General features: G+C 40.9%; 1 protein-coding gene across 1 annotated transcript in view; it reads right to left on the bottom strand.

Annotated features, from left to right (window-relative positions):
* The window catches only part of kif4 (kinesin family member 4), a 65,434-nt gene that overhangs the window by 6,949 nt on the left and 35,442 nt on the right, over positions 1 to 23,043 (bottom strand). The window contains exons 16-29 of the mRNA XM_034177660.1: positions 22,219 to 22,322; positions 21,941 to 22,085; positions 20,785 to 20,895; positions 20,632 to 20,715; positions 20,344 to 20,457; positions 20,077 to 20,232; positions 19,884 to 19,981; positions 16,212 to 16,341; positions 15,930 to 16,100; positions 15,694 to 15,816; positions 15,564 to 15,620; positions 15,159 to 15,260; positions 14,841 to 15,017; positions 14,415 to 14,531 (exon numbers count right to left, since the gene is read on the bottom strand). Of these exons, the coding sequence (XP_034033551.1) occupies positions 14,415 to 14,531; positions 14,841 to 15,017; positions 15,159 to 15,260; positions 15,564 to 15,620; positions 15,694 to 15,816; positions 15,930 to 16,100; positions 16,212 to 16,341; positions 19,884 to 19,981; positions 20,077 to 20,232; positions 20,344 to 20,457; positions 20,632 to 20,715; positions 20,785 to 20,895; positions 21,941 to 22,085; positions 22,219 to 22,322 (1,689 nt within the window). The remainder of the gene's footprint in view (positions 1 to 14,414; positions 14,532 to 14,840; positions 15,018 to 15,158; positions 15,261 to 15,563; positions 15,621 to 15,693; positions 15,817 to 15,929; positions 16,101 to 16,211; positions 16,342 to 19,883; positions 19,982 to 20,076; positions 20,233 to 20,343; positions 20,458 to 20,631; positions 20,716 to 20,784; positions 20,896 to 21,940; positions 22,086 to 22,218; positions 22,323 to 23,043) is intronic.

The raw sequence follows: 23,043 nt of genomic DNA, 5'->3' as shown, positions 1-23,043 counted from the left end.
ACCTGTAGTTAAAATCAATATCAATAGGCGGTGAAAAAGCGCAGAGCACAGAGGGAGTGTTGCTTTTCTCTGCACAGGAGGCCATTAAGCCACTTACCGTATCTGCACAATGGAAAGTCCCCACAAGTATCCCCCCCACACTCCTTTTTCTAATGAAAGATGGTTAAACACCCGCCCTAAACCAAAAAACAAGAACAAGCATTTCCACAATGTCACATTTAGTTGTTTGTGAAGAAATCAGACATTTTATTACCTCGACCAACAAAGTTGGGCAGAGATTTTGTTTTCACCTGTTTGTTTGGCTCCATCAGTGACACAATGCTCCACTCAAAGTGCGTGAAGGAGCGACACCGCAGGTCCTTACCTGCTGCTGTCAGACTCACCCAGCAGCACTGTTCCCAGTCAGCCACTCAGATCACTCAAAACTGCATTTGAGTGATCTGAGTGGAGGTGATGGTTTAATGCAGGGGTGCCCAACCTTTTTTGAACCGAGATCTACTTTTAAAGTTGACAGTGTATCGAGATCTACCAAGCCATATGGAATTCCACAGCGTAGCCACAATATATTCTGCACCAATATAATAATTTTTTGGCAGGTTTTAACAATAATCATGCATCACTGAAGTAAATGTGCATGGTGGAAAAGAATAAGCACAAGTAGGCCTAGGACTGTCCTCAAATTGGAAAAGTTATTCCCTACCTTAGTGGGACTTTGGGCCCTGAGGAGGAAGCTGTTCTCTCATAGTCCGGACAGTAGGAGCTGAGTGCAGCCGTAAGCATTCACTCAGACACTCTGTCTGCATTAGATTCCAGATTTGGACATTCATGTCAGGTGTTGCTCTGGATTTGAGCTCAATGTCATTTTTCAGTGTGAGGATCCAGGTTGAAGATTGAAGCCACTTTGGACCATATACAGTTCACATCTATATATTTCCCCAAATGGAAAACAGAGAAAGCTGACAACAGGCTCTTTGGATGCAAAGTCAGTGAAGCGCCTGTCAAATTCTGACAAGATGCTCTGCATGTACAAGATCTTACAACAGGTGACAGTGAGATGCCTCAGAAGGACCATCTTTGGTCAGAACGTGTTATCCATAAAAGGTGGGCAAGCTTGGAACAACCTCCCAGTCACAATCATGGAGAGCACCACTTTAACAACTTTTAAAGGACAATTGAAAACTTGGTTACTGGCAAATCAGACATGCAACCATCTATAGCCTATAAAACAATTCAACTGTGGAGGTACCACTCAAGTTTCTTTTTCAGTTATAACACACAGTACCCTTGTATATTTTATTTTATCAAACGGTTTAGTAATGTGTATTGGGCAACATGCAATACAACCTAGTACTGTAATGTGCAATTACAACCAGGCACTGAAGCACTTTACAGTACTTTTGCACCTCAACACCCACAATAAAACTATTTTGGTTCCTCCACCTGTCAGCTACTTATTAACTATCAATTATTGCTACTTTGTATGTATATTCTGTTTTAACTGTTTTTCTGTCATGATTAATTCATTTTGGTATGTTGTGTGTTCTTAGTCTGTTTCTATGTTACTGGGCCTACGGGTGGAAATTAGCATCCTGCTGTAATCCGGCATATTTACAATGTTCATTAATATGCACTGTCCCATTTCAAATAAACATATGACATGATCATCATAATGTGCACTCATAGGCTCCATGGTCTTTGTCCTGCTGCTTAAAGCCTGGGTCCCACTGAATAATGAAGGATGAAGGAGCCACGCAGCATGTTTTCTTTGCTACGAGAGGGTTTCTTCAACTATCGTGGGAGTTTCATGGCTCAGAGTGGCTCTTAGAGGCTTTATCTTCAGTTAACGAGGCTCCTGAGCGTGGCGTCAATTTCAAGAAGTTAAAAATTTAGCGACAACAGCGTGGCGCAGTTTGTGTACGAGTTACTGCGACAGCTTAGAGGCATTTGCATGGTGATTACGAGGCTGCTAAAAGCCCATTATCCGTGCGCCTGGCAGTTACACAGGACCCAAGAGGCTATTTTTGAAGTGGCTCTCCCCTTGCGCACACAATTCCACCTGCTCTGTGCGCTGGACTTTATATAAATAATCTAAATTATTTTGTAGCCAAACCTTGGATGCTGAAAAGCACCTCTAATCACTTCAGGAATCACAGCGGACTGTTTCATCTGGACGCTTTTTTTCCCCCTCTTTCCTGCTCCATGTGGAATATATTTTGAACAGCTTAAGATAACTATTTTTAATGTTTTTTATAGCTTGATAGCATCACGCTACACAGCACTGCGTGGCTTATACCTGGCTGATACGAGCCATTCAAGGCTCTAATGACCTGTCGGTTGTGGCTTCTATGTGGCACGTGCGGGGTACAGAGAGGCACCTTAGTAGTGGATACGTGTTAGAAGAAAACGTGGGTCATTCTTCGAATAATCATGCCACACCCATGCGTGGCTCCTTCTTCATCCTTCATTATTCGGTGGGACCCAGGCTTAAGTTCTGCAGGTCTCACTGTTGCAACCTGCTTGATAGCACATGTAATTTGCTTTTAAACTTTCTTTCAAATCCAAAAGCTATGCATATTCAGTATGGTTTGAACATTTCAGAAATTCTTTAATTTCAGGCAGAAGACTGTTCCAGAAAGAGCTAGACTGAACCAGAAATTTACCTCTGCTGAAATACCTAACGTCTGTGTGCAGCAGATGTGCGTCTCCTCCAGCTGCGAGCAGAATAAATGCGTCCTCAGACTCCTGGCCCAAACAGAACACTGCAATCTTGTTTGCCACATTCATCACTCTTCATATTTATGGACCATGAATCATTGTGCTGCTTGCCAAGTTTTCAATTCCTGGACTTTTCGAGCGAGCAGAGGGGATTTAGCCGGGTTAGCATTAGAAGTTAGCATTGTATTTAATGTGAATCGTATGAAATGCCATCAAATTCCCTTTCTTCAGTAAAGCCACATTTATATTGCAGATAAGACAGATGGATTTGTCATTCAAATAAAAAAATAATACAGGATGAAAATTATAATTTTCTTATCAACCATAGAAGAACAGCTCTTCTACTCTGGGGTTTAACAGCAGCCGTCATCCTTGCTGCCATCTGCTGATCAGTCTGTTATAGCAGCACTAAATCCTCTCCAGTCCAGTGACAGATTTTTTTTTTTTTTTTCTCAAGAGACTGACTGGAACTCAGCCTGCAATCGACCGGTTGGGCAGGCCAGGTCTAGTGGGTAAGCGCTGGGCTTGAGACCAGAGGATCCTTGGTTTAAATCCCAGCCTGACCGGAAAATCACTAAGGGCCCTTGGGCAAGGTCCTTAATCCCCAAGTTGCTCCTGGTGTGTAGCGAGTACCTTGTGTGGCAGCACTGACATTAGGGTGAATGTGAGGCATTATTGTAAAGTGCTTTGAGTGTTTGATGCAAATGGCAAAGCGCTATATAAATGCACTCAATTTACCATTTCAAATCATATTAATTTTTCAACTATTTTCAATAATTACTACACACTGTGCAAAAATACTTGTACACTCATGTACAACATCATTTGAACAATTGTGCAACATGACAGAACATTCTTTCTGCTTGTATGTAGTGTAATCTATTCTACTGTATATACTGTACAGACCTTTTGTATTTTGGCCTCCAGGCAAAATGTCTTTTCCTTGGTTGACCAAGACATTTGGGGAAGATGATTAATAGTCTTCCCCAAATGTCTTGGAGGCCTATTCTGCCAACAAATCATACCATTTGGTGCGTAATTTTGAAAGAACATGACTTCTGTGCAACGCGACCAAGATAAACTTTGGCAAATGACTCACACAGACTGAAGTTTAAGTCCAGCAAATGTCGTGAAACCAATCCGGATCACCTCCAAAATTCAGTGGGTTCGTTACATCCTAATATCTGTGGTGCAAATTTGGTGAGAATCTGTGTAGTGGTTTTGACGTGATCCTTCAAAGCTTAAATTTAAAGTCAAAATCCATACAGTAGTTTTGATGCAATCCTGCTAACAGACAGAGAGACAAATACAGTAGTGTTCAGAATAATAGTAGTGCTATGTGACTAAAAAGATTAATCTAGGTTTTGAGCATATTTCTTATTGTTACATGGGAAACAAGGTACCAGTAGATTCAGAAGATTCTCACAAATCCAACAAGACCAAGCATTCACGATATGCACACTCTTAAGGCTATGAAATTGGGCTATTAGTAAAAAAGAAAAGTAGAAAAGGGGGTGTTCACAATAATAGTAGCATCTGCTGTTGACGCTACAAACTCAAAACTATTATGTTCAAACTGCTTTTTTAGCAATCCTGTGAATCACTAAACTAGCATTTAGTTGTATAACCACAGTTTTTCATGATTTCTTCATATCTGCGAGGCATTAATTCTGTTGGTTTGGAACGATGATTTTGCTCGTTTACTACTGTGCTTGGGGTCATTGTCTTGTTGAAACACCCATTTCAAGGGCATGTCCTCTTCAGCATAAGGCAACATGACCCCTTCAAGTATTTTGACATATCCAAACTGATCCATGATACCTGGTATGTGATATATCGGACCAACACCATAGTAGGAGAAACATGCCCATATCATGATGCTTGCACCACCATGCTTCACTGTCTTCACTGTGAATGGCTTAAATTCAGAGTTTGGGGATTGTCTCACAAACTGTCTGCGGCCCTTGGACCCAAAAAGAACAATTTTACTCTCATCAGTCCACAAAATATTCCTCCATTTCTCTTTAGGCCAGTTGATGTGTTCTTTGGCAAATTGTAACCTCTTCTGCACGTCTTTTATTTAACAGAGGGCCTTTGTGGGGGATTCTTGCAAATAAATTAGCTTCACACAGGTCTCTTCTAACTGTCACAGCACTTACAGGTAACTCCAGACTGTCTTTGATCATCCTGGAGCTGATCAATGGGTGAGCCTTTGCCATTCTGGTTATTCTTCTATCCATTTTGATGGTTGTTTTCCGTTTTCTTCCATGCGTCTTTTTTTGTTTTGTCCATTTTAAAGCATTGGAAATTGTGCCAATTCAACATGCAGATCCACCTTGGATTTGCTGTGGCAACCCCAAGTGCAAACAAGGGAGCAGCTGAAGAGACTTTAAGACAGTAAATCAACATAAAAAATTCCGTAATTAACAGGAAATAAAACGGTCAAGTTCTTCAAAATCTGTTGAGGTCTGAGGTTCTAAAGACATTCTGGAAACACACGCCTTTCCAACTCATTATAAAAACTTTGCAGAATTTATTACCAACCTTGAAAAATGTCACATATTTTATAAACACTAACCAATCTAGAGCCCGTGGATCCCCACGGGCAACATGCTAGTTTAATGTATATTTTACATTAGCCTATATGTTAATCAAACTTGCCCCAATCACACTCGTATTTGCAGAGCGGCCCTCACTACAGGCATGTGAGAGACAAGTGGGTGAGGGGTTTTAGCCATGCTAATGATCTTCAGAACCATTTTCTGCAGTGAATTTGTAAGTAGGGATGTCCAGATCAAGATTTTTTGGCTTCCGATCCGATATTTTAAATTATTAGTCTTGCCGATACCTATTTTGAAAGCATTAAAAAACACAACCATTATTACTTCAGTTTTAATTTTGCTTGAACATGACCAACAATATTGCTTGGCTTTTCTAACAGTGTCTGAGTCATCTGAGCTCAACATTCAATATCAGTTTTGCAGCAGTCAGTTTAACATAAACTTGACTTGAACTGGTCTAACAGCGCTGTCTGTATACCGTTAAACTTCTCTTAATCATGTTTAATCAACTTTTTCAACTGGAGTGTCGACTGTTCTAAGCGCGTCATGAACTTTATTTATATTTGTTACAATATCTTGATTTTTGTTTGCAAGCTTCCTAATGCTAACCCTGTAAATGGTAAATAGACTGCATTTATATAGCGCTTTTCCATCTGCATCATCAAATAATGCCTCACATTTACCCCGATGTGAGGGTGCTGCCATACAAGGTGCTCACTACACACCGGGAGCAATAGGGCCCAGGGTTCTCCCTAGTTAATGCAACTACGGCGTTGCGCCATTATAATGTTATTACAGCACCGTGCTCAGATATTTTTATTTTTTTCAATCCAGCCAGGCTGTTTGTCCTGAACGTACTGCTGCCTGCTTGCCCCTCCCCTGTCAGCAGCCAGTCGAGCCGAGCAGAGCCACAGCTCAGAGTGAGACAGCACGTGGTCTCTCAGTGAAAGAACAAAAACTGTCAAAGTCTTCCAATAAAAAGAGCTCCTTCTGCCTGCGTAGCTACTGACACATTAAGGCTTTATTTTACAGATGAAAGCCTTCATGTTTCCAAAGTTTGCTCAAATAAGCCGCAAAGATGGTGTGAGAGTGACGAGTCTCTCGTTCCCTTACAGAGACAAGGAAAAAGTGTGAACAGCAGATGCTACACGCTGTAAAAAAATCAGCAAAGCAATTTTAATCAATGATCATCTTCACCACACAGCCTTGGTGAAACAGTAAAGTGTGAAAAACTGATTCAAAGTTTTTTTCATCCAGGATTATGTCATTAAAAGAACAGATTTACTTCTTGCATAAGTATTTTTTTCCATTTTGTTTTTATTATTGTTTATGCACCAATGACACCAGTGTGAGAACTTTGCAATAAAATTGATTCTTGGTTATTTTTTTTTTAGTATGCAATCCCACTCAGAAATGTTAAAAAGAAAAAACTAAACTGTCAACATGACAGAAAAACTCTGCCTGTCTTACTGGATTAAAGGTACAGTATGTCATTTTTGAAGAGGAGAGCAAATGTTATGTCCATCAAACATTAATATGTTTTTAAACTTTTCAATGTTATTTATTTTATTAACTTAGACAGAAAAAAATGCAAAAAAGAACTGATATTATAACATAAGTGTCATTTTTTTTGTCTATTTTTCTTGCTTTCAATGCATCTAAAACCAGTCAAAATGACTCAACGTGCTGCCTTGGGTGATAATTACAAACAGCACCGCTATAGTAAAAATGTCTGGGGAGACCGCTGGTATGGAGGACGAGACTTGTCATAAGTAGAAATAAATAAATCAAAAGATAAATTACATTAGTGTATAAATAAAAGGATAAATTAATAAATATAATGATGAATTCCTAAATCAATTTCAAAAAGCAAAATTAAATAATTTGTGTATTATTTATTTGTTAATTTATACATTTTGACAATCGTTTTTGTTTTTTACACTTTTTGAAATTTAATTAGTATTTTTTTAAATTTATTTTTGTCTTTTCGCTGCCTGTCATGCCATGATTTTGTCTTTTTGCTGTCATAAGTAGAAATAAATAAATCAAATTATAAATTACATTAATGTATAAATAAAAAGTTAAACTGATAAATAAAATGATAAATGCTCCATTCAAAGCAATATGGTCCGACACAGTGTTGGAGGTAGGGATGGGCAACGAAGCCTTGTGAGGCTTTTGAATCTTCTTCCTGACTGCATCACAAATAGGTTCAAGGCACCCCCCCGCCCAAAAAACCCCAAACAAAAAACCCTAATGAAACAGTATTGACACATCCGTAGAAATGCAACTTATCTCAACTTGAGAATAAAATGTTATGACCAGGAGAATTCATTGTCTTACTTGATTATTAAAGAAATTGAATGTTTACCCGATTGTTTTTTTGTTTATCATTTCTTTTATGTGTACTAATTGCAGAAAGAAGGCAATTTCTCTACCTATAGGTGAGAAATGGCCTATAGTTTAGGGTTGAAACTATAGCTGACAAACGCCACATAGATGGTGTTGTCATGAGAACGGGAATGAGTTCAGGGTGGGGAGGGCACTTTTAGCCAATGGGCTAAATATTCAGTATAGGTCGCTTGTGGAAAAGTGCTTGCGCTATATACAGTAAGGTGCTATATAAATTTATCAGTGTGGGGGAAGTGTGGAATGTGCTTGTGCAACAAAGGGTGATATTGGTGTAATGTGTTTACTGAGGAGTATTTTCTGGAACAGGGTTACATGTTCCCAAATTTTTATTTAAGTATTTGTTCCACAACAGTGGGTTTTAAACGTTTTCTCCATTTGTTTACAATTTCCCCAGCCTTGGAGAAAATCCTCTCATAAGGCACAGAGGTGCTTGTTCCTAGTGGAATGGAACACAGTTAGTAAACAATAGTAGGCTACTATGATTATAATAATTAAAAAGAAAAGAAAACAAAGATGAACCTCGATCAGCATTGACACTGAGTCAACTTAGTTCAGGAGCACTGGAGGTTGATGTGGAAGTGACACGGAAGTGCCGCTATAAGATTCTTGTGGGCAGTGCAAACACTGAACCTTAAAATAATGGGACAGGATATTGTGATAATTTATAGCCTATATGAAACCTTATTAAAAGCAAAATACTAGGCTATATATACTTTGCGAAAGTCATGTGACTGATACAGGAACTGTTTTTTTTTTCACTTAGATTTTCACGTTATGATACATGTTCACATTATTTATTATTAAAGATTTTAAATTTAACTGAAGATATGAAATGATACAAAATGACATACAATGACTTAGATTATATTATTGTATATACTAGGCCATGAAATCAGTGTCAGTTGAGTGTCAACTCGAGTGCCTGTAGGGATTTTTTTGGTCCAGCAGGTGTCAGTATTCAGTGGCACAGTATCGACACAGTAGTTTGGCAATGTGTTGAAACGCTTTATGACACCTCATCAACCCATCACTACTAAAGACCTGGCCTGGTCTGTGTCCTCTCGGAGTGGGAGGTTGTGCGCGCATGTTTCACGACAAAATGACACAATTTTCGAGTTGGTCCGCTAAATCTCGCAGCATATCCACAAGGGGCCTGCCAGGCGACACCGTGGTGGAGGGACTGAGCAGGAGTAGAAGGTGGGTTGTAGGTCGTAATCTATCAGTGATCGTTTGCCTTTGTCTGACTCACTGTTTAGACCAATCCTGCTTCAGTCTGAAACGGAAGCCCGCCCACCTCATTAGCACAGAGACAGCAAAAAAGACAAAATGACTAAATGACAGGGCAGTGAAAATACTAAAATAAAAAACAAAATAAATGATTTTCAAAATGTATAAATAAATAATTCGCAACTTTAACAAAAAAAAAATAAAAATGAAAAAGTCAAAATTACAAAATAAATGACTGTCAAAATGTATAAATGAAGAAATGAATAATGCAATTTAAATATCTACTTTTACTTTTATAGCCTATATTTAAGCATTTATCATTTTATTTATCTATTTCTCTTTAATTATGTCAATGTAATTCATCATTTGATTTATTTATTTCTACTTATGACAGCAAAAAGACAAAATCACAACATGACAGGCAGCGAAAAGACAAAATAAATGACAAAAAGTGTAAAATACTAATGAAATAAATTTCAAAAAGGGTAAAAAAACAAATGATTGTCAAAGTGTATAAATAAATAATTTGCAACTTTAACAAAAATTCAAAATTGCTAAATAAATGATTGACAAAATGTATAAATTAACAAATAAATACTACAATAAAATTTACTTTTGCTTTTTAAAATTGATTTAGGAATTTATCATTTTATTTATCACTTTATCAATTTATCCTTTTATTTATACATTAAAGTAATTTAACATTTGATTTATTTCTACTTATGACAGGTCTCGTCCTCCATACGCTGGGGCCCTTAATGATTTTCCAGTCAGGCTGGGATTTGAACTGAGGATCTTCTGGTCTCAAGCCCAATGCATTAACCACCAGACCATCACCTCTCCCTATACTGACAGCTTTCCTTTTTCAACATTTCTCAATGGGTTTGCATAACTTTTCTTTAACAGAATAAATAAAACCTAAATATAGAATAAACAATGAACAAGAACTGCCTGAACCGATTTGTCCAACCTGCTCTTTTAAGAATAAAATCTGAATAAATAAAATGAGTGAAGCTCCCCCCTCCCCCCTCTCCTCCCTCAGACTGCAGTTTTTCCTTCTTCGACCAAACTTGGGAGCTTTTTGAGGACACAAAGCCTTTCAACTATAATAAATCGCAACTTTCTGAAAGTACAGCAGCTACAGACACAGAATTATTGGATTATTTAATGAAGTTTTTTTTTCCGGACCCCGTTCAGAGTGCTGGAGCTGATTAGCGCACAGGCAGCTGACGGCACAGTGACTCTGAAAACAGACACTGCTGTTTTTCAGCATCACTGAAAAACAGCTGTTTGTCTCTGTACAGGCTGCACTGCACGTCTCACATGAACAGTGAGAGACATACCTCAGCTCAGAACACCCCAAACTCAGCCCTCTGCAGTAACGGAGCAGTGGTTCACAGACAGTTCACACAGAAGTTTGAAAAAATTCCACGGGTGTGAATCGGCCCAATACCGTGCCCAAATCCGATACCAACAGATTCTCGCAAAACAGGATCTTCTCCAAAACAGGAGAGGTCGTAACAAAGAAAAGGAACAGACTCAAGCCTAACACCACTGAAATGTTCTTGTTTTTACATTAAAAACCTTTGAAGCCCCAAATCCCCTTCATTTTGTACAACTATGGTCAGAACAGTCCCTACTTGCACAAGCATTTCACAATTCATATCTTTATTACACACAGTATTTTCTGATAGCACAATTACATGTTTGTGTTTTTTGATAATTTAGTTCAGGGATCAATTTATACTTTGTATTAGTTATCATGGGTATATGTATAATTTTACACACATATGTATAACAAAGGGGTAGGCATTCACAAGCTTTTGCTTCTGCCTACACCCTTTCGGGTGCACTGTTGGATTATTTTCTTTCTTTGCATGTTTTTTGTTGTTTTGGATGTGTGTGTGTGTGCCGAATTCATTCAATCAATATCAAATGCTTGGAAAGACAGCCATTTCAACAGATACTGATTCAAAACACTTCGGTTTCTCTGTCACTAATGATTAGCAATAAGCGACCGCTAATAATTCCAGCACATGCAGGGATAGACTTGCATTCATGGATACTTTGATGTCGTGTTGCTAACCGGGACATTAAGTAACATGTGACATCCTTTAAGCATGGCATCTGTTTTCATTGTTATGCAGACGATAGATATGTACCACTGAAGAAAAAAAATGTTTTCTCCCTCACACCACTTCTGTCATGTCTTGAGGACATCAAAGCCTGCATAGCCTTGAACTTTTTAAATTTTAATGAAAATAAAACAGAAGTGATGGCGTTTGGCGCCAGCGGCCCTCGTGGACCCTCGCCCCTTGACTTGGGCCCTTTGGCAGGCTATGTAAAGCCAATAGTCACAAACTTGGGTTTTAAGATGGACAGTGGTTTTAAATTGGATTGGCAAATTAGTTCTGTTGTGAAGTCCAGCTTCTTTCAGATTAGGCAGCTGGCAAAAGTGAAGCCTTTCCTTGCACAAAAGCACTTTGAGACAGTGATCCATGCACAGTGATTAACGCACTCTATTTTGAAGTCAGCCAGTCCTCCCTCGCACGTCTCCAGCTGGTTCAAACTGCAGCCGCTCGCCTCCTAAGTGGAGCACGTAAGAGGGAGCACATAGCCCCCAGCCTGACCTCCCTCCAATGGCTGTCTGTGCATTTCAGAGTCCATTTTAAGATTATTTTGTTTTTTTTAAGTCATTAAATGGTGGTTTCTCCCCCCCGCTCCATCAACCCTATGCACCTGCTCTGTATTTTTTTTTTTTATGCTGCTCCTGGAGGTACCGAGGTCCAAACGGAAGCTCAGGGGGGGAGCATTTTCCACTGCTGTGCCAAAACTATGGAACAAGTTACCATTGAACATTAGACAAGCCTCCTCACTGTTCATTTTTAAAACCAGTCTTAAAACTCATTTTTACTCCCTGTTTTTGTTTTAGTGTTTTATGGTTTGCTTTTATCTTAAAAACAATGAAGAAAGTATTTTTTATTCTTTTGTTTTATGTACAGCACTTAATTTCCAACTATGGTTGTTTTAAAGTGCTATATAAATAAAGTTGGGCTGAGTTGAGATTAAACTAGGGATGTCCCGATCCGATCATGTGATTGGAAATCGGGCCCGATCACGTGGTTTCAGACTTGATCGAAATTGGACGTTTCATCCTGATCAGGAATTCGATATAGATTTTATCCTCATTTTGATCAGCGCTATTTCAAGCTCATTATTGCAGAGTAATGGGCCGTTCACGCGTCAGAAGCATCAAGATTCGGTCTAAAAAGCATTATTTTCAGTTGCTTTTTAGAGACATCAGAAGCGTCGCGTCAAAAGCTGAGCTAAAGTGACGCTTCTGACGGGAGCGCACATTGCCGCTTGTTGGCAGGCTGACGCGGCCAAAATTCAACCCAGTCTTTTTTTCATTGAATAAAAGAAAAAACACAAGTTCAACCCAATCCAACTTTCGACGCGCTGAGCTCTGACATAGCTTCGCACTGTCCAATAGGAACGACGCGTGGGGCCAAAACACGGAAGACTAGTGGCAGAAACCACTGATCTGTACAAAACAGGAGCAGTTTTCTGAAGAAAAATCCTTGGAAATTTTTTTTTTGTTTGTTACCTCAAAATTTCTGATACTGTTTAAAAAAAAGTTTAGAAGACTTGTAATTAAAATAGCTAAATCAATAAATGGTTCTTTAGAAACCTTTCACCTGTAAATTAAAACCTAATGTTATTTCAGTTTAGATAATTTCTTGTTTAACATAAGGAACCTTAGACATTTATTTTTAGACAAAATAACATGGAAAGTTGTACATTTTTTAAGTCTGGTAGATTATTACTTGATTGCTCGAGCTACCTCAAGGAGAAGTGTACTGTTTAAGTGATAAATAATAAAATAAGGTGATTAAAATGAAAATATTATATATTTAGCATTTGTTCATTGTTCATTCAGTTTTTTAAAGTATCAGATCGGGACTCGGTATTGGCAGATACTCAAAATCAGATGACTCGGAATCGGATCGGGGCCAAAAAACCTGATCGAAACATCCCTAATTTAAACACTAACTTATTGAAGAAAGAAGCAGACAGCAACTCACACTATTGTCCAATCCTACGATGCCTGCTTCTCTGTCAATGTTCCTGGCATCCAAATCACCAGTCTTATCCTCTTTCTATTATGTCTTTCTGCAGATTTGGACTCATTTTGTTTAGCTGTGGTTTGACGCTATTACAAAGCAAGCTGTTTTTTTTTTTTTTTTAAAGTTTCACCACTTTACAGAAATTTGCGCCCATTTGCAATAGTGCTGTATGAGAAAGCAGGAAAAAAATGACATCTATTGTGCGCCTTCAAAACACTGACCTACACTCACGCAAAACACTGGCAGAAACTTAAAAATGCGTAAATACAGAAAAATGAGTAGTTCTCACATGTCTGTCACTATCGCCTGACAAAGTTGAATTTAATATTGAAAAGCCCATTTGGTTTACATTTTGCATTATATCTCAATCAAAAGTGCCCCAGTCACTCATTTTTCTGTTATGGATTTACCTACACCACGAAAACTGGATGGAGGTTCCAGGAGGTTTATGCCTGTTTGTCTTCCAGTTATCAGTCAGAAACCAAGTGCCAAAAAGCAATCACACATTGGTTTTCTCTGCTGTGCACAATGTTCTGTGAAAACAAACTTTGATTCAAGTGCATGAACTAAATACATCCTCCTGACATTTGATGACATTGAATTTAACTTATGAAAAGTCACTTCTAACAGGACTTTGACCATGAAAATTTTTTCCAAGGTAAAAATTTTGTGGAATTGAAAACTACTGCTGGTGGAGATTTGCGCTCTATGAGCGTGATGCTCAAGTTGAAATACATGTTGCAGCAGGTGTTCTGACAAACGCAATCTCAGCTACACTCACGTCTAGCCCACCCCCTCTTCAGGCAGAATTTTGCATGGATGCCTGTGGTGTTCCAGTGCTCGAGTACAGGAATAATAACACTGGTCAACAAATTTTTATTTTTTTCTTGCATGAACTTTGAGAACTGATTTAGGGTAATTTTGGGGTGCCGAATCTGAGCTCAGATTTCCTCCACCACATCACATTTTTTTTTGTAATCTGCATGTTCCCTATTGATGGATTAATCAAAAGTTGCTCATTCACTGATGAGTTTGACGCCACTAATCCTGCATAAAAGTAGCTTCAAAAGCATCATTTTTAAACCTGGTTCGTGAAATGTGAACAAGAGCTGTAATATCATTTGTGGTGCTGAACAGGTGTGAGACTGCAGCTTTTGCTTTAGTGTTTGATACAACAAATATGTTTTCATAGGTCAAAAACATGATGTGACTGGCAAAAACTAACCCCATGTTTGGATTCAGTGCCCCCCAAATTACCAAAAAATCTGATGAAAAAACATCATGCGCAAAAAATCACGTTGGCCAGTGTTAATATTCACGCACACACATGGTTAAGTGACGAGGAGAAACTGCTGATCGGGTTTTCGCTTACCTCGGCGAGCTCCTGGTTTCGACACTTTTCCCGATTGCACTTGCAGTTCTCTCCACACGCCGCCTTCCCTTTGCGGCACGGGCATAGCTTGTTGCTGCAGCGACCTTTACACGCACACTGGACAAAGAGATGACATGTACAGTCACAGCAGTGTCTTCTGCATCGCTACCAAGTGTTGCTCCGCTCCTATTCTGCAGTGCCGGGGTCAAGCGTCTAAAGCGCGTGAATCAGGGTTTTGAATATTACGTGTTTCTCTAAGATTCTGGCTCATGGTTGCAGGGTTTCTGATCAATTCAAAAGGTTTCAAGCAGAAATAAAGCATCTTCATAATACAAAGATGTATTTCATTGAATGTGTCTCACGGTTCACCACCGGAACAAAACCGCCCAGTATGAGTATTAAAACCAGTTCTCCTCTCAGCCTCACCCCACACGCTTTGGACGTCCTTGAATTTCTGCGTCCCTTTTCATTTTTCTCAGGATGCCACTCCTCCTCCTCTTCCTCCTCATCGTCGTCATCACTGGGAGACATTATTTCTTCTATGTTGATGGTCGTATTCAGCGGTGCCTTCGCTGTGGTGAATCTTCGCCCTTTAGGCTGGAACTGGAAAGACAATCAGAATCAATAACACTACAGAAGCATTTAGCAGAAAACAAACCAGAAGCATTTATTATTTACGCCAACACAACTCTTAGCTTCACTTTTCAGGCAACCCCCCCCAAGAACAATCCTACAGTGGCTTACCTTCGGAGGAATGTACTCAAATGAATCGTCTGTGGTTTTTTCATTGCTGGATGTGGGGACAAGAACTTTTTTCCCGCTTGTCCGCTGAAGCAGCATCAGTTTCTGTCAATAAAATGTATTTTTCAGCATCATAAAAAAGAAAACGAAAACAACTTGAGGTCCTTTCAGCAACATAACGGTCAGAGTGGTGTATATCAGACCTTTACCCCTTCAAACAAGTGTGCGAGTCAAAAAAAAAAAAAAGCCCTGAACTGAGACTGTGACCCCGGGTTCTGTTGTCCCACCTGATGATCTGCTCAGAAGAACAGAGCAGAATAATGCCCTGTGTGTCATGTTTATCATTTACGATCAGGATTAGCATCACGGTATCACAGAGACAAAAACAGTTTGTTCCCTGCTCCTCACCTGTCTGTACTGCTCGTTCTGCTCCCTTAACTCCTGGAGCTTCTCCAGCTCTTTCTCCTAAAAGAACAAACATGTACACTTTAATTTAAAACAAACAAAACACTGCTTTCAGCGGATCATGTTCACAGACCTGGACTTTCAGGCGCTGTAGGAGCTCCTCCTTCTCCTTCGATGACTCCTCGTCTTTCTGCTGCATTTCGTTGGACGCGCCACATATGGGTTTGTTCTGAAGCTGGTTCAGGAGGTAATGGACCTGAGCCCAGAATCAAACAGACAACAAACCAAACATGATGATTTCAAACCCATGACCCAGTGAAGAGGTGTGAACTGTTTGTTGTGGGGTTTGGAATAAAAGTTTAAGGGAACCTCATCCTGATGTTTCTGCTCCAGTTCCACCAGCTGCTGCTGGTGCTCCACGTCCATGGTGGACATCACACTCCTCTCCTCAGACAGCATCTTCCTCAGGTCTTGCACATTGCCTTTCTCGTATTTGAGATCACTTTCCAGGGTGGCACTGGCAGTTTTGGCAGACACCACCTAAAAACAGAAACGATTTTAAACTTTTTTTGTGGGGGTTGGGGGGGATGTTAAAAAATGAAGCTGCAGTGAGTGAGTTTGTGTCTTTCCCCGACTGTTTTGTGAGCTCACCTCACTCATCAGGAGTTTCAGGGCACACTTAGCGTCCACGATGCTGGTGAAGCTGTCCAAGCGTTGCTTGAAGCGCCCTTCACTCTCTGCCATGACAACTTTCTGCTGAAGGTCAGCGATCTGAGCGTTCCTGATAAAACACAAACCACTCAGTGTTGTCGCTGAGCAGACAAATGCTACAAAAACCACACAGGAGAAATACCTGCTAAACTCATGTGCTTTGATAGAACACTTTAGGACAATTGTAGGTCTTCTGGGCACTTCAGGTACAATGAACTCATTGGCAAAATCAATTCAAAGAGCAAAGGTGTTTCAAAGGACAAAAAAGCAGAAAACTATACGGCACACCTACCATGAGGTGACGCTACCCCCCCTCCCCCAAGACACAGCAATATTACTTAAGTACATGTAATTAAATGCAGTGCAGGCACTGCACACTGAATTGACTCTGTGTCAGCTATCAATAGTATTGAAACAGGTTTATCCACCGCATTCAAGACCTCATTTACTTCTTTCGCCGATTAGGGATGTGGCAAGGAAAGGGCTTGAGATAACATTGATGTGGGTTCCAGTGCACATACGAGGTCTATTAGAAAAGTATCCGACCTTATTATTTTTTTCAAAAACCATATGGATTTGAATCACGTGTGATTACATCAGACATGCTTGAACCCTCGTGGGCATGCGAGAGTTTTTTCACGCCTGTCGGTTACGTCATTCGCCTGTGGGCAGTCTGAGTGAGGAGTCGCCCACCCTCTCGTCGATTTTTTCATTGTTTAGGAATGGCTCAGAGACTGCTGCTTTGTTTGATCAAAATTTTTTCAAAACTGTAAGGCACAACTGAGTGGACACCATTCGATAAATTCAGCTGGTTTTCGGTAAAAATTTTAACGGCTGATGAGAGATTTTGGTCTGGTAGTGTCGCCGTAAGGACGGCCCACGGTGCCTGACGGCGATCTGCGCTTCGAGGCGGCAGCGTCTCGCCGTTTCAAGTTGAAAACTTCCACATTTCAGGCTCTGTTGACTCAAGAAGTCGTCAGAGAACTTTCAGAAGAAGTCGGCATGAGGAGTTTATTCGGACATTCCATTGTTAATGGACATTTTGTAATGAAAGAACGTGTGGGCAGAGTCGTATGTCGGGCCGGACCCGACCGCAGGGGGTCGCGACAGGAAAAACACCTCCGTTGGAAACCTTAACGGGCAAGTTGGAACATGCCCAAGCTGTTAAACAATTTCTCAGTTACTCACTTGTTGAAAGCCATCAAAAGCCGCCTGAATTTTACAAATGGTTTTCAACACGGAGGTGTTTTTCCTGTCGCGGTGCACACAGATTCGCCGAGTCGTTTCCGTGCGCGCACGTCTTTCATTAAAAAATGTCCTTAAACAGTGGAATGTCCGCATAAAGTCCTCATGCCGGCCTCTTCTGAATCTTCTCTGTTCTCTCACGACGTCCTGGGTGAATTAAGCCTTAAATTAGGATGTTTTCAGGTCGAAACAGGCCGACGACGGCGCCTGGAAGCGCTGCGCGACATCCCACTCCGTGGGAAGTCCTTACACCGACAGAAACACCCCATAATCTCTCATCAGCCGTTAAACTTTTCACCGAAAACCAGCTTAATTTCTCGAATAGTGTCCACTCGGATATTCCTCACAGGTACAGAAAAATTTTTGATAAAGCAACGCGCGGCGTCTCGAGCAGCGTGTGAAACAAAGGAATTCAGAGGGTGGGACCACATCTCACTCAAGGCCTGCCCACAGGGAAATGACGTCACCGACACGCGTGAAAAAACTCACGCATGAGCACGAGGGTTCAAGCATGATTGGTGTAATCGCATGTCATTCAAATCGATATAGTTAAAAAAATAATAAAAGTGTCGGTTTCTTATCTAATAGACCTCGTATATATCCCAACAAATGGGAAGGTGGATAAACTGGCTAAAAAAAAAAGCTGTGACACAAAAATAAAATAAACACAAACAGACATCAGTATCAATCTTTCCAAAGCAGAGGGCAAGTGTGTTGTCAGGAGGGAATTTAACTTACAACAGCAAAATGCTGGGAGCAGGAGACTAAGGGTAGGCTTTTATTTTCAATAGCTAGTCGAGCAACAGATTCAGTAAATAACTGTAGAAGGGTGGAAAATTAAGGATGAAGTGATCGTCAGGGGAGGTGATGGTCGAGTGGTTAAGGCACTGGCCTTGAGAACAGAAGAGCCTCGGTTCAAATCCCAGCCTGACTGTAAAATCACTAAAGGCCCTTAGGCAAGGTCTTTAATCCCCTATTGCTCCCTGTGTGTAGTGAGCCCTTTGTATGGCCTCACATTCACCCCTCACATCAGGGTGAATGTGAGGCATCATTTACCATTGAATTCACTGTTGCTAGACAGAGAATTGGTCATACCTTTCTTCAGCAGTACTCTTCTCCTAGTAAAGCATCAGGATGTTATGAATGTCCACAGCCAGAGACAGCGCAGCATGTCCTCATGTATTATAATAAATATTCCAGAGAAAGGCAAGAGCTTCTCTCAGACTTCAGAAGAACAGGCCTGAAAGAAGTTTCTGTAGGAAGTATTTTAAAGATAGAGTCAAGTGGGAGGGGGAAGTGTTGGCTTTTTAATTACTTGAAAGACACTGGCCTCATCGAGAGGATTTAGTTCTGCTATAATGGACTGATGCAGAAGGTGGCAGCTACGCAATAGTAGAATGCTGACTGCCGTTATCCACCGTAGAAGAGAGGTACGTTTGATTTCCTGCACAAAGGTAGGTTTTGTGAAAGACTGCATTTCCTTTCCAAAATGCAACCAACAAATAAATAAAAGTACTTAATTTTGTCATCACTTGTGTGATCAGACAGTTTTAGTGCTGCGATAACAGACAGATGCTTAAGGTGACAGCAAATGCAACAATAAGGATGCCGACTGCCTTTAAACGCCATGGCAGAGGTACGTTCGATTTGCTGCACGAGAGTGTGAGAAAGGGCGCACTTCCAAAACAGCACCAATAAATAAATCAAAGTACTTAATTTACTCATCTGTGTGTTCAAAATGTGTGAAAAAACAGTGGAGCCGTAAACGTTCAGGGTTCACTAGCTTCTTGCTAATCTGGCTTGCACTGTTTAACATTAATGTTAACGGCACCACGCCAAAATGATCAATGGATGACTTGATTAAGTTTAAGTAGACCTGCACATAAAAAGGAACGACAATACTGGCTTTGCCTACCTGAATCATCTGTGTTCCCATCAGTCTTCTCAGCTGAAGCTATTCACTTGACTGTTGGGCACGGAATATGTTTCTCCTGTCTTGCTTGCTCTGCGTCTTGGTTTAACCATGCTGAGGAGTTATTCTTAAGCATAATTTACCAGGTCATGTTTGGAGCAGAATTCAGAATTTTTTTTTTATATCTCTTTTTATTTTGTCTCACTGTCGGCTTCAGCTAAGAAAGAAATTGTTTGCCGCACGTGCCCAGAGACTGCAGGCTCATCAGGACAAATGAATTGACTAATTGTGGAGTGACATGAATCAGTGGCACAAAAAGGCTGACACAGCGGCAAGCGGTCATTATGTTTACCAACACCGACCTGGCATGTGCACATGACGTTCATGTTGGAAAAGCCGGATTTATCCGGGAGAATCACACCACTGAAAGAGCAAAGCTGATCTTGCAGACTCACCTGAGGTCCATTTCTGTCTCCATGTTCTCCAGCTGCTTGGACAGGGACGTCTCCAGCACCCTTTGAATGGTCAGTTCAGACATTATTAGTGTCCGGCGCTGCACAGAAGGAAACCACAAAAGGAAAAGTGATTCTAATGCAGATTTTGTGTGCTGTTGGTGAAGCCTTGACAATCAGAAAACGTGTCTCTCACCCTTATTTTGGGGACGGGTCGATCCCCCACCTCGATCTGCTGTTTGAGCTGGCTGATCTCTTGTGCCAGAATCTTTCGGTCCTCCAGAAGATCCTTCAGGTGGCGCTGGGCTTCCTCTGTGCTCACCATCACCTCCACTTCATTCAGTAACCAGGCCTGGACACAAACACAAAGCTGAGCATCCACGTCTTTCAGCGTTCTCCCAGCATGCACTGCACGTGGGCAATAAATAAACAGCTCAAGAGCATGACAATCACACTTCCCTACCTTCACCCTCGCAGCAGCCCCGTCCATCCCTCTGTTCAGGGGCTCTTTGCGTTTCTTGGCTCCTTCGCTTCTCTTCTGCAGGGCGTCTTTGAGCCGCTTGTTTGCAGCCGCCGCCTGTGGGAACACACTCCTGATCAACAGCTACATAACACCAGAGGCCACTAACAGCTTAGTGCAACAACTAAAACACATCACCCACATGTTCACTGCTTTCTACAAAACAAAAAGCAACACTGATTCTGAGACTGAATAAATGAGACCACATGTGCAGCAGCAGAGCTTCTTCACCTCCTCAGTTTTGCGACGCAGAACGTTGGCCTGCTTCTGGAAGTCCCTCTCCATCTTCAGAAGCTCGTACTGGCGCTTACGATCCTGTGAAACAGATAAAAGTAAAGTACGGACTGCGTGCAGAGGACTTGAACATTTATACGTGAGACCTACCTTCTCCTTCAGCTGAAGGACTTCCCTGTCCTTTTTGCTCTTCCAGACTCTAAATTTCTCAGAGTCCTCTTTCATCTGCCTCATCAGCTGTGTGCGCTGAGACTTCATAGCCTGAGGAGAAAGAATTTTAGATAGTCACTTTACAGTACTTGGTGTGAATGCACAGTCAGCTCCACCAGGATCTGTCATCAAGATCACATTCAAGTCCAGTCTGAGAGCGTGTGCTCCGTCTGCAACACCACGGAACCACCCAGGCAGATAACCGGTAAACCCCCACATCTCCAGCAAGAACCATCTACTGTACCTGCTGAAGCCACATGAAGCATGGGTGTGTCCGTAGCCTTCTCCAGCTACCGGGGTCCTCAACTCAGACACCTGTGTGCTGGATCACACACAGGGAAACAAGCCACATGGCCAAAATGTCAAAGCTGCCGCTCCCTCACAATGCAAGAGATGCTGGTCATCTTAGTCTCCCCAAGTAACTGCTAGTTTGGCACAAAATCATGCCAGCAGCACCTAAGGATCCTCAAGAGATCTAGTACCAAAGACATCCAGTTATCGCCCTAGGTGACTGGTAGCATCCAAGTCAAGGAAGAGGTAAATGGACTGTAAATACACACACAACACGCTTATGGCCAAAGCACTTTACAGTAATGCCTCACATTCATACACCGATGTCAGTGTGTTGACTACACACCAGGAGTAACAACCATGCACACAGGCCTTGTGTGATTTTCAGGTCTACCAGGACTTGAAAAGAAGATCCTCTGGTTACAAACCCACTGCTTTAACTCCTCGACTATCATCTCCAAATGTTCAATGTCTCCCATTGGAGAACCACCAAACACCTGCCCTCCCTGGATCAATCGCCTCTAGTTACTTGCATATATTATATATTGGTGGTAACAAATCTTGTGTGATTAAAGGTTTAAAATAACAGACTGGTCAACCTCCGTCAATGTAAATGAGAAACAGGATGTATCCCTCCCTCCAGTTTTCTACCCTTGAATATGCTAAATCATATAGTGTGCTACTACTGCATGAAGCTTTAGTGAAACCCACCAAATGGTTTGAGTTCATCTTTCAGGTTTCATGTAAGGATGGACAGAGAAGATTCCCACCCTTAACAGAACACGGAGAGAAAATCAGCGGTCACCTGAATCTCCTGCGTCAGCTTGTTCACGTTTTGCACAGAGGACTCTCTGAGTTTCAGAAGTCTGGACTGTTCCGACAGCTTCTTCTTCATTTCGACAAGTTGGCCCTCAAGCTCCAGCAGCCTCTTCCTGCGCTGTTCACTCACCCTAGACAAAAGACCAGCATATGTGGTGTGAAACGTGAAATCTCAGTTTATTTTAAAAATTTCAGAGATAAAACTACTTTTGTTGCTGCAGACCCAAATAAATCCACCACTCTAAACTCCAGCAGTATTCATACTTTGCCTGATTGTTGTCTTTTTTTGCAGACTGAAGTGCCAGAACGAGCTCCTCTTTCTCCTTCAGCAGGGAGTCCAAGGCAGTCTGAAGAGACTGAATGTTTTTCTGTGGGTCAAAAGGCAAAATACGAGTTATGACCTGTTAGATAAGTGAACATATCAAAACAGTAAAAGCAAAAAATATTTAACTGTGATTCAAAAGTTTTTTTTTTTAATGTTATTTAAGACTCAGGGTGGGCAGTATAAACAGCAGACTACATAAACAAACATGTCCAACATAAGGGATTAGGATTATACCAGCCAACCATGACAGTTGATAACGTCAGACTCGCATCAAAAGTGAGAACCACGAGGCTGAAAAACTGTCAGATCAAGATGTTTGTAGATTTTGATTGACAAGTGGCTGAAGATGACAGTGTGTGATTTTGAGTTTTTATTCTCTAATTTTCTTCTTTTACGAGGAGATGGATATCATTTTAGCCATAATCACCAATTTTAATGCATTCCAGAGAATAGGTGGAGTCACTTCCTAATTATAGTTACTTTCTAAATACAATTTAATTTCACTTCTCCATTTTTCTTTAATAAATGGGTTATTCATTATGTTTGAATTCAGTCTCCAGAGAGTGGACTTAATATTATGGAACCGTGGTCTGAGACAGTACTGGGTCCAATATCACAGTTACCCTAAAAAGATATCTTATGCATAAAAAAGTAATTGATGCATGAGTAGACACTGTGAGCGGATGAGTAATTTTGACTCATCTGAATGATCTCTTTCCACACGTCTAAAATCCCCACCTCCTTCTGGCTGCTAACATTAGGGG

The sequence above is a fragment of the Thalassophryne amazonica genome, chromosome 9 (genome assembly GCF_902500255.1).
Source record: "Thalassophryne amazonica chromosome 9, fThaAma1.1, whole genome shotgun sequence".
Classification (NCBI taxonomy): Eukaryota; Metazoa; Chordata; class Actinopteri; order Batrachoidiformes; family Batrachoididae; genus Thalassophryne; species Thalassophryne amazonica.
Note: the sequence above shows the minus strand (reverse complement) of the source record. Positions and strands in the feature narration are given on the sequence as shown.